The following is a 12290-nucleotide window of genomic DNA, read 5'->3' on the forward strand; positions in this document are numbered from 1 at the left end:
GGGGACTTTCCTTTGTTCTGTTTTGAACAGTACTTGGGATTGAACCTGGGTGCATGTTGTGCCATTAATCACCTTTCACTTTTAATTTTGAGGCAGGGTCTCACTAAGCTGGCCAAGCTGGCCTTGAACTCACTCTGTAGGGCTAAAAATGATGACTCTCCTTCCTCAGACTCTTGAGTAGCCAACATCACAAACCCTGCTTTAATGCTTTTTTGAAGGGAATCCTTGCTGTTCCCCAGCTCAGAGCTCTGGAAAGTCTGTCTGACAGACCCTCCCTGTCACTCAGCAAGTACTCACCTCAGCTTGTCCCAAACCCAGCTTCCCCGGGAGCACAGCTGAGGCTCTGTTCCGGTCTTTTGAATGTTCGTGAATTGATGGGGAGACAAACTTGGGAGAAACCAGCTACGGTTTGGCTCTGCAACAGCCTCCAGAACCCTCAGACTGACAATGTCAAACTCAACAGCCACCAGTCCCGTGTGGTCATTTAATGGAGTATGAGTTAGCTAACACTAAGTGAACATGAAAGTCCCTTCACCTTAGCCCCAGTTTTAGTGCTCAAGAGCCTCCTGGGATGAGTAGCTACAATACTGGACAGTGCAGATAATTTAATTTTCCATCCTTATAGAGGTTCTACTGGGCAACACTACCTTCCACAACCACCCCTCATCTCTGTCCTTCCTTTGCAGATCAGCGAGATCGTTGGCTATGAGATAAAGCCCTCAGAGACAACGTGCCTCGCGAACATGCTGGAATTTGGATTTGGCAAATTTGTTGAAAAGTAAGGTTCTTCCTTTGTTCTAGACAGGTTTTGGTTCAGGGGTCACTGTGATCTCCTAAGTGAAAGTGAATTAAAAATTTTAATGACCCCTGACTTACCCAAGTGGCTATTTCTTTTCCTGCTGTAGAGTTGGGACTAGAAAGAGTTAGGGGTTTTATTTCAATGGAAAATGAAAAACAAATGTCTTCTGTGAACCTGAGACTCTTCCCAGCTCTTAGAACCTGGAGCAAAACCACTCAGCCTTCATGGACCTGTTTCCTTTTAAAATAAACAGCAAGCTAGGAGTGATCACTCCTAGCTAAACCCATGGAGCACACGGTGATGAACAGACCTCTTTGTTTTCTCCTTCCCCGAGTGCCCCGGAATTGCAGCGTGAGAATTTGCATGATCTGAATGGCTATTTTTACTTTTATTTGTTTTCGGGGAAGCATCGTAAGTGTGTTTATGAATGGGGGTACATATATGGGGGAACACATGTGTGTATATGTATGTGCAAGTGGAGGCCAGAGGTAAACCTTGGGTGTCACTCCTTAGGCACCAAGTAGGCTAGGCTGTCTGGCCAGTGAGCCTCAGGGATCTTCTGGCCTCTGTCTCCTCGGTGCTGGGTATCTAAGAGTGTGCCACCTCTCACCTCAAGAATTCTTCACCTGGGTGTTGGGGATCTAACTCAGGTTCTCCTGCTTGTATGGCAAGCACACACTTACTTAGCCGTCTCCCAGGCCCTCACATACTATTTTTTAAATCAGTAATATTCAGAATTCTGTTTTCATACTTCCTTTAAGGAATAGATGGAGAGATTTTATATTGGTTCAAGTCTGTTAGACAACTTGGATGGGACCTCGAGGGATGGATGTTCATGGTCTCAGGGCTTGGTACCTAGAGATGCTGCATCTCCATCATGGGGGATCTAGTTAGAAAACCATGTTCTCGGGCCACACCCAACCCGTTGATCAAACTGGGTCTTTAGGCCTGGCTATTGTATTTTGTTTTGTTTTGTTTTGCTTTAATCCTCTGGGTTGGTACTGTCTAAGACAGGAGCCAAGCTAAAGGCTACTACTGGGCCCTTGGCATGTCGCTATCCAGAACCAATGTATGGAACTCAAAAATGCAGGCTGGATTTCAAAAGCTTACCAAGAAAATAAGAATGCAAATGGCTGACAGTTTTGTTTTGAGACAGTCCCACTTTGTAGCTGTGCCTGGCCTTGAACTTGCTGTCTATACAAGTTGTTCAGGCTGACTTTGAACTCATAGACATCTTGCCTCTGCCTTCTAAATGTTGGGTTTAAAGGTATGCACTAGCACACTCAGCCAGATAGCAGTTTTTTATTCATTTTCCAATGATAATATTTTGAATGCAATAAGTTATTGTCAATTATTTCATCCCTTTCTTGCTTTTCTCCTTTTTTCTATTTAGTTATTATTTTAAAAACAATCTTTTTTTCCATTTTTTTATTGAGAAAAGGAGAAAAAAGAAAAAAAAACAAGTTTCCACCTCCTCCCAGCCTCCCATTTCCCTCCCCCTCATCCCACCCTTCTCCCCCTCCTCCCACCCTTCTCCCCCTCCCCACAATCCTCTCCCTCTCCCTCTCCAGTCCAAAGAGCAGTCAGGGTTCCCTGCCCTCTGGTAAGTCCTAGGTTCCCTGCCCTGTGGTAAGTCCCCTCTCCGTCCATTTCTAGGAAGGTGAACATCCAAACTGGCTAGGCTCCCACAAAGCCAGCACATTAAGTAGGTTCAAAACCCCGTGCCATTGTCCTTGGCTTCTCATCAGCCCTCATTGTTCGCCATGCTCAGAGAGTCCAGTTTTATCCCATGCTTTTTCAGTCACAGTCCAGCTGGCCTTGGTGAGCTCCCAATAGATCAGCTCCACTGTCTCAGTGGGTGGGTGCACCCCTCGTGGTCCTGACTTCTTTGCTCATGTTCTCCCTCCTGCTCCTCATTGGGACCTTGGGAGCTCAGTCCAGTGCTCCAGTGTGGGTCTCTGTCTCTATCTCCATCCATCACCAGATGAAGGTTCTATGATGATATGCAAGATATTCGTCAGTATTGCTATAGGATAGGGTCATTTCAGGTTCCCTATCCTCAGCTGCCCAAGGAACTAACTGGGGACCTTGGCTTGGGCATCTGGGAGCCACTCTAGGTTCAAGTCTCTTGCCAACTCTAAGGTGGCTCCCTTAACTAAGAATTGTGCTTCCGTGCTCCCCTATCCAACCTTCCTTTATCCCAATCCTCCTTTTTCCCCAAGTTCCCCCCATTCTCCCCTTCTCCCTTTTCTCTCCCCATCTCCCCTTACCCCCATCCCACCCCACCCCCAAGATCACAATTTTCTCCCCGGCCATTTTGTCTACTTCCCATAGCCAAGAGGACAACTATATGTTTTTCCTTTGGTTCACCTTCTTACTTAGCTTCTTTGGGATCACCAATTGTAGACTCCATGACCCTTATTTTACATACCAATCCCAGTTCTCTCTCTCTCTCTCTCTCTCTCTCCTGTTTCTCCTGCTCCCCCTACCTTCTCCCCACCCCATCCCCCATCCACTCAGAGAAGGTGAGGCCTCCCATGGGGAGTCAACAAAGTCTGTCACAGCACTTGAGGCAGGACCAAGGCCCTCCCCCTGTATCTAGGCGAGCAAGAAATCCCTCCACAGGGAATGGGCTCCAAAGAGCCAGATGATGCACTAGGGATGAATACTGGTTCCACTGCCATTGGCCCCACAAACTGCCCATGCCAAACAACTGTCACCCACATTCAGAGGGCCTAGTTTGGTCTTATACTGGTTTCCCAGCTGTCAGTCTGGAGTCAGTGCGCCCCCACTAGCTCGGGCCAGCCTTCATGGCCTCATTTTAATATGATCACCTCATTAAATGCTCTTCGAATATAGCCACATATGAGTGATTGGGGATTAGAATTGCGGTGTGTATTTTGGAGAAACACTCAACTTATAACAGCCCCCAAAGACAACAGTACTCAGAACATTGGACATAGATGGCAAACTTTAGAGAAAACATCCTGTTGAAATGAAAGCTTCTGGAAATCTCTTTAAGACTGCACTGAAATTGCTTCCCGGGGTTTCCTCTGCCAGTTCCTATTGATGTTAATGGTGTGTTCTCTCCTCAGGCTGGAGCCCATTAGCGCAGCTGCCAGCAAGGAATATTCCCTGGAGAAAAACCTGGAGAAGATGAAGTCGGACTGGGTCAACATGACGTTCAGTTTCGTGAAATACAGGGACACGGTGAGTCAGGCGAATGGGAATGCCCTGGAAGCAGCCCTGGGCTGCTAGTAGATCTAGACCTGGTTCCCCCAGCATTGCAACAGACCTCACAGAATAACCCTCCATCTGTGTACTTCCTCTGTCTGCCTCTCCTCCGTCATCCTGGCTCTCACATGCTGCTGGAACTGTGCATCTCCAAATCATAAGGTTGACCTGGTGCAAAGGAATGGAGCGTGTCTCCTGAATTAGCAAGTCTCAAGAGGAACACTGGCTTGTGTAACTACACGCACACACACACACACGCACACACACACACACACACACACACACACACAGATCAAGTCCTTCAGAAGCATATCTGAGGTTGACAACAACACATCCTACCTCCTGAATGCTGATGTGCAGAGGAATTTCCTCAAGATCTCTTTAAATTGGGGAGACTAGAGTGGGGCCTGAGGTTCTCACGTACTAGCAAGTTCCCAGGCACTTACACCACTTTAACTGTACAAATATAAATGTCCTGATTTTCATGGGGACTTACAGATAGCATATGAGTCTGTGCAATGGATGTGAAGGTGCATTCCTTTGATAACCCCTGGATCTAGTTTGCTCTTAGGATGAAGCACAGGGTGGATATGAGGGTTGCTTCCCAGTACATTGTGGAGGGCACAGATATCCACATACTGCTCCCCATGAGCACCTAGAACAGCATCTCAAATGCTAACTGCACAGGAGAATCATTTGGGATACTTAACAAGAAAATCACAATTTATTTTTCCCTGCTCTTCTACCCTCTGGGTGCCTGAGCATCTCCACTCACCCTCCTAGTTTGGAGGTTGAACTCAGAGCCTTGTTCTTGTTGGGAAAACACTCTAACACATAGCCACATCTCCCAGTACTCCATTTTTTGAATAGTCAACATAGACCCAAACCCTGGAGATCTGAGCACTTCTCCTCTCACTGAACAACCGATCATCCCCCTGTGACTTCTTTCTCCCTTCAGTTTTCATGGTCACAATGCCTTGGTTTTGACTTTGGATAAGAACCACCCATGAGCCAATCAGAGGCAGGAGAACTGGAGGCAAATGAGTTTATTACTGGGTCTCTCCCAACAAGGCTGGGTCTCATGGTTTCAATAAGCTTGGGAGCTGCACATTCTGATTGGGTCAGACACTGCTCCAGAGGCTGCTGGGCTGCATTGCAGAGCTCAGTTATGGGCCTAGGAGCAGATTCATCATTCCTTATCCATTTTCAAAGTTTATGACTGAAGTAGCTATCAACAAGAAGCAATCGCAAAATTACAGTGAAGATGCCAGTCTTTGAATAGCTAGCTAGACATGTTTTTGAGACACACTGAGAAAAAAATAGACAGAAGAATATATCCAGATTTAATTCAAATCTACAATTACACTATTCATTCTGCATCCACTTCTGTGTCTACAGGCTTGAAGGAGCTGAAATCAAAACAAGTGAGACCAGATTTGCTGTAGGTGGCAGACTCTTAGCAGTCTATCTAATGGCTCAGGGAAGAGAGTGCCATCCATGGACACTGAAGACATAATACCTTTACATAAGAGCAAGATAGAACTCGCTGAATGTATAAGATAGAAGTTTCCAAGCTGGGGTTACATGTCTATGTACTTTTATCATGTGACCACTATACACAAAACAAGTAATCAAAGCTTTGTTTACAAGGGGATTAAGTGTAATTAGCTTAATAAGTGTGCCCTATCTCTTAGCAGACATTTCAAAAGAGCTCGTGAATTGAAATAAAAAATAATCTCTAAATTTTATTTTAAAAGAACCACAAGAACCCCTATGTCTGGCTGCAGAACATGAAACTGGGTCTTACTAAATGGAAGCTGATGCTCCCAGAGAGGCAGGAAACTGGAGAAGAGGACTGTCTTCTCCCCAGTAGACTCTAGTTGCCGGTCTGGGTTAGGTTGATGTCTGCAAATAAGTCAAAAAGGAAGTGTTACTTCTTTTGTTTTGTTTCATTTTGTTCATTGAGACAGGATCTTATGAAGTAGCCCAGGTTGGCCTCAAACTCATGATGTGCCTTCAGCCTCAGCCTTTCAGAGTGCTGGGATAACAGGCATTCCCCACTGCTCCTGCCCGACAATAAGTACTTTTAGTAACCAATATGCGTCAGCACACACACATGTGCTCTTATGCTTTGGAGACTGACATGGGAACATCTATATTGACACCTGTCTCAAAATAAATAAATATTTATGGTGAGAAAACCTTATGAGATAGATGCCTGTCTCCCTGAGGTCTCCCTGAGGTGGGAATATATGCTGCAAGGCCTTCTGGAACCTGCTGGAATCGTCATAGACCATGGGATAGGCAAGGCAAAGGGGCCTCATGATTTTGACTTTGACTGCGTGGTCATCTTTATTGGCAGGATACAAACATCCTGTGTGCGGTCGATGACATTCAACTGCTACTCGATGATCACGTGATAAAGACCCAGACCATGTGTGGCTCTGCATTCATCAAGCCAATAGAAGCAGAGACTCGGGTAAGAAAATAGCCCTTGTGTATCTTGTTATAGCCCATTGGCTCTCAGTTTCTTAGAAGAGGGCTGGGGTTTCAAGTTCAATGAAAAAATGAACTTCCCTTTCCCTGAATGGAGAAATGAAAGGACTTATGGACGGAAGACTAGGAGCAATAATGACACCAGTGATCCGTCTACCGAAAGAGTAGATGAGCTTCAATACGCCAAACAAAAGTGTATTTGCCAAGTATTTTATAGTCTATAGCAATCTAGGATACGAGCCACATGACCCTAAGAGTTTAGCCTCCCTTGATCATTGTCTATAGAAGCTGGGTGGGTCACAGTGGTGGGCATATCTTAGGGTACAGCTCAAGGGAAGAAGAAAAAGTGGCGTAGGCCTTCGGGTCTGTATTCCAGTTCTGCCTTTACTGTTAGTTGAGTGACCCCGGGAAGCTGTCTGAACGATTGTGTTCAGGGTCTGCATCTGTAAACATGAGGTTTGCTAATATCGTCATTATATCTTTAGTGTGTGTCTGTGTATGTGTGTGTGAGAGAGAGGGGGGGGGGCTAGAGGACAGTGTTGGGCAGCAATCATTTTGTCGTTTTGGTTTTAAGCCAAGGACTCCCATCAGTCTGGAGCTTGTCAGGTAGGCGGGGCTGACTGGTCAGAAAACCCCAGAGATCTGCCTGGCTCCTCTTTGCCTGCACTGGGATTACAAGCATAGACAACTACACCCAGTTTTGTTGTTGTTTGTTTGCTTGTTTTAACCTGAATTCTGATATAGAGGAAAGAACTTTATCAATTTAGCTATCTCTCCAACCCACATAGATTTGTTCATATCTCATAAGGTGGCTGAATTAAATTGCTTTCATATATATGTATATCCCCCTGGTCATCACTCATCAAAGAATAAGCTTTATTATTGTTATCTAACTAAAATGTGAGCTCCACAAGGCAAAAGCCTCTTTGATTCGTTATATCCATGTCCCTTAAAACAGTAACCACATGCAATACATTTCAATACATATTTGTTAGACAAGTGAATGAGTCAATGAATCAATGAATCCGTGTGTGTGTGTGTGTGTGTGTGTGTGTGTGTGTGTGTGTGCATTCACTGGGTGTGTGCTGCCATTACTGACTCAGTTGTGGAATTCTAAATCCACAGAAATGGGAAGAAAAGCTGGTTCGGGTACAGGAAAATTTGGATGCCTGGTTAAAATGCCAAGTCACTTGGCTGTACCTGGAACCAATCTTTAGCTCGGAGGACATCATAGCCCAGATGCCAGAAGAGGGCAGGAAATTTGGCACTGTGGACAGTTACTGGAAAACACTGATGGCTCAGGCGGTGAGTTTTATCTCTTGCGTCTCAGCAGCAGAAAATATTATCTTGGTGCATTGTGTCTACATCTCCTGAAACTACCAAGTAAAATTTAAAATTAACATTTTAAGTTATTGTTATAATTTATTAAAACTTCAAGTATGGAAATATGGTATATGAAAAGGAGAAAGTTTTTGGAATCTTACCTGCCTGGAGATAGTTCTTAGCAGTTTACATTATTTCTCTGTCATGCCTAATGAGATAGAGGGCTTTGTTAAAGAGCAATGCAATCACATTTTCATAGGTTAGGAATCCTTTTAGATTTCAAATAGTGGTGCATATTAATACTCATTTATGATTTTTTTTGGTAAATGTGATGACTCAGATATAATCTTCAAAGTCAGAAACTACTTAAGAAGAACATGAATTCCACTCTCTTACAACTCTGTTCGGAGGCACACAGGCTTGTACACAAGCTGTGGTGTGTGCAAATAGCGTGTAGACGATGGAGAGCAATACACTTGCCCGGGAGTGTTCAGGAGACCTCCAAAGCAGGTGACATTAGAACCAAGCCTTGAAGGATGAGTTACACATGTTAAGATGTATCTCCTGAGAGAATGTAGTTTTCCTTTTTTGAAAAAAAAAATTGTGGTACATGATCCGAGAATTTATCTCAGTGGAGTATATCTGCTTAGATGACTTGTAGTCTAGACTCTAGCGGTGAGGTATGGGGGGCAGTTATAGGACCCAGTCAATGGAGCAGACTTGACATTATTCTTCTTTGGTTGCGTGCTATAGAAATCCACTAAGTGTAGGCCAAGAAAACTTACTGGGTGACTCATAGAACACAAGAATAAAAGTGTATTCTGGCCTCCCAAAGGGTCACCAGAGTCGAGGAAACCCTCCGGAGCTCATAAACGCTCTAGGTATACCCCTTGCCCATGCTCCTCTCTCTACTTTTCCCACTTGGGGTGCTCCCTGCCGACTAGCCTGCTCTGCCACAAAACATCTGGCAGGAGCTGATCCTTACACAGCCCCAAAGCTCCTTGATCAAGGGTTCCCCACAGACCAGAACAGAATGCCATGATCTAAGTTTTAGACCTCCAAAATGTTCAGATGAAATTGATTTGGTGAGATTGTGATGCCCAACCTGTACCCAGTCAACCATGATTGAAGGAATGCAGTCATGCTCACTGAGCAGTCAGCCCTGTGGGACAAGGAGAGCATCAGGAAGCTGGCTCGGCTTCATCACTAGTTGGTGGGTTGATCATGAATTCATTACAATGACCAATCTCAAGTATGCATAGTGATTCTCATGTGTGTATGTGTGTGTGTGTGTGTGTGTGTGTGTGTGTGTGTGTGTAACCCAGGTGAAAGACGCCAGGGTCCTGGTGGCAGCTGACCAGCCAAGAATGACTGAGAAGCTTCAGGAGGCCAATCTTCTATTGGAGGACATCCAACGGGGATTGAATGACTACCTGGAAAAGAAGAGACTCTTTTTCCCCAGGTATGCAGGATTGTTCTTTCACTGGGGCCTGCCCTCCGAGGCCATATGTAGATGGAATTACATTTTTCATGTTAGATTTGAATTAAATTCCATTTCTGCTTCCCTGTTCCCCAAGAGATGGCATCTAGGAATGAACATGTCTCCTTAGCCATCATCTAGAGCAAAGCTGAATGGATTCTGTAGGGGTTACATCTTCACCTAGGCCAGTCAATATTGTTGTTTCTGTCCAGGAAAGGGCATAATAGTTACGATTAAGGCCTAGTGTTTAGAGATATCTCTTGAGATCCAAGATTTTCTATTCATTCCCTGGAAGACCTTCAGCAGATCTGGGACCCAGGCTCTCAGGATGAAATTGAGATAGGATAACACAAATGACTCTTAGTTCTTTCGTTTTTCTGTGCAGGTCAATGAGCTACATATAAAACGGAAGTGTTTGAGAAACGTCAGCTAGTTTTTTGAGCATTAACATTGATAGCTCCTGGTACAGTAATTTTCATAAATATTTATCTTTTTTCCACAAAAGTTAATGCTTTATGTAAAAGTCAATGTGATTTTAGAGGGCTAGTTCCAAGGGATCTCATTCCTGCATGTCTATCCATGCCAAGTTCCCTGTGGCCCGTCACTCCACGTCATTTAACTCAAGGCTGTAGGTTTGCATGCTTATAATCCCAGTACTTGGTAGGCAGAGGCAGGAAAAAAAAAAACAAGAGTTCAAGGTCATTTCTCAGCTACAAAGTTGAGGGCCAACTAGGGCTACATGAGATTCTACCTCAAAAGGCATCAACGAGAAACTGTAATGTGGCTGGACACGAAGTTTAGTTCTCCACTCTCCACCAAGAAAAATGGGTAGGGTTTTACAGTTACACTGGCGATGCTTTGGTTTATCTGTGGAAGAAATTCCCTTGGTATCTGCTCAGCACAGTGTTCTCTGATAACTCTTTTCTCATATTCTTTATTTGCTCTGTCTTATAGTCAATAGCCATTTGGGGCCATTGTGTGTTATTTTTATTTTATGTGCATGGGTGTTTGGCCTGCATGAATGTCTGTGCACCCCTTGCTTGCCTGCTGCCCAAGGAGTTCAGAAGAGGGCTTCAGATCCCCTGGTACAGTTGTGAGCATCCATGTGGCTACTGGAAATCAAATTGAATTTGGAAGAGTAGCCAATGCTCTTAGCTGCTGAGCCATCTCTCCAGACCACCACTGAACATTTTAAAATGGCTCAGAAAGTGGAGTTTTAATTTATTTAATACTATTTTTTTTTAACATAAAGAACTACTTGTGGTCAATGGCTCCTCCTTTAGACAACACAGACAAACACAAACAGTAGAAGAAACATTAACTTGGAAGCACACCATTGGGAAGAGATTAAACTCTGGAAACCTCCTGAGGTTTGGGCTTTTAAAAATATTTTTATTTTATTTATGTGTCGTGTGTGAGAGCATGCCCATGAGTGCAGGTGTCCACAGCGGCCAGAAGAGGGCGCTGAATCCCCTGGAGATGGAACTATATAGGTAATTGCCAGCAGCCAGGTCCTCTGCAAGAGCAGAGCACACTCTTAATCACTGAACTATCTCTTCAGCCGCAAGGCCTTTAGTTCCAGCCTTTTGCTGCCATTCCTAAGTAAGAACAGTGATCGCCAACACTAATACAGCAGTTACATCTTGTGCCAGGACGCCACACTAAGTGATTCATACTTGGGTAATCTTTAGAATAATCCTATAACAGTGGGATCATTATGATTATCTTGACTTTCTAAGTGAGAAAACAATGATTTCCTCCCCCGCTCCCAGGAAAGACAAAACTGATAGATGTCCAAGCTGCACTTCAAACCCAAGGAGTCTTAATAAGATACTCAAATATTTAATATCTTTGAGATACATTCCTACCTGAGTTAAACACACATTACCACTCACGGAAATATCTCAAGAGTTGATGCATTTTTTGTAAAATAAAATCAATCACTTTTACTGAATACTTCGAACTGTTGGTGATAGTCACGTGAACCAGTTTTACCTTAAAAATACAGAAAGCTAAATGATTTTACACTGTTACTCTGTCTTTGGGCCTTGCACATAATAGAAATCAATCATTCAACTGAGTATTACTTAGAAATGGTAGAAACTGACATCCTCGTTAGGTACTGATCATTGAGTCAGCCTAAAAGGAGTTACTGAACCTTTCCTACCTTCTCAATACCATGCATAGTATATCAGTTTGTTTTGCTATGTAACAAACACTCCAAAATTTAGAGGCATAAAACAACAGCCATTGATTTAGCTCACGGTTGTATGGTATGGCACATTGGGCTGGGCTTAACTGAACGGTGCTTCTGTTGGGAGCTCACTCAATGTGACTAACAGTCAACTGGCAGTTGGTCCTAATCCTTTGCCTGGTGGTTGGATTTCTGCTTCTGGGCACTAGGAAGGTTAGCCTAGGTTTGTTCACAAGGTCACAGGAGCATCAAGAGTGCCAATGATAAGGTCTCCTAATGTTTAAGGCTTGGACATTGGACACATTTGTGTTCACTAGATTCTGCCAGCCAAAGCAAGATAGAGAACTGGCCTAGGATCAAGAGATGCCAAAATCAATTGTTCCCCTTAGCTTGGGCTGGCACCATGGTCTTCACGAAACACTATGGACAAGTTGTAATCCATCATAATAAGTAAGACCATAATCCCATGGACCCTTTCTTTATAGAATTTTTAGTCTCAGGTTCATAAAAGAGGCTGATGCCTTGAACATTTGTTTTTGGAGGTTTGGTTTTGCATCATTAGAGCCTGAGCAAGTGGGGAAGGGGCTACTACCTCCACTTAAAAAGAGGTCTCTGACTGCACATAGGTTCATTACAAACACACTATTTCTATCTGCTGTGCTGGATTTCATAAGGCCATGTTCATGCAATATATAATGTACTTCACACACGCTTTCATTTTTACCTTTAACTTTTTCTGGCATAGCTAGAGACAAGGAAGACAA

At 44.0% G+C, this 12290-nt stretch overlaps 1 protein-coding gene across 2 annotated transcripts in view; it reads left to right on the forward strand.

The window, feature by feature from the left end:
* Positions 1-12290, forward strand: part of Dnah3 (dynein axonemal heavy chain 3) — a 162606-nt gene that overhangs the window by 41744 nt on the left and 108572 nt on the right. For both annotated transcript variants that reach the window (XM_041666669.1, XM_041666670.1), the window contains exons 19-23: positions 687-778; positions 3895-4009; positions 6396-6512; positions 7655-7834; positions 9178-9314. In XM_041666669.1, coding sequence (XP_041522603.1) covers positions 687-778; positions 3895-4009; positions 6396-6512; positions 7655-7834; positions 9178-9314 — 641 coding nt within the window. The remainder of the gene's footprint in view (positions 1-686; positions 779-3894; positions 4010-6395; positions 6513-7654; positions 7835-9177; positions 9315-12290) is intronic.

Source organism: Microtus oregoni, unplaced genomic scaffold (genome assembly GCF_018167655.1).
Source record: "Microtus oregoni isolate MIOR12 unplaced genomic scaffold, Mior012 000016F_ref0000370, whole genome shotgun sequence".
In the NCBI taxonomy this organism is placed as follows: domain Eukaryota; kingdom Metazoa; phylum Chordata; class Mammalia; order Rodentia; family Cricetidae; genus Microtus; species Microtus oregoni.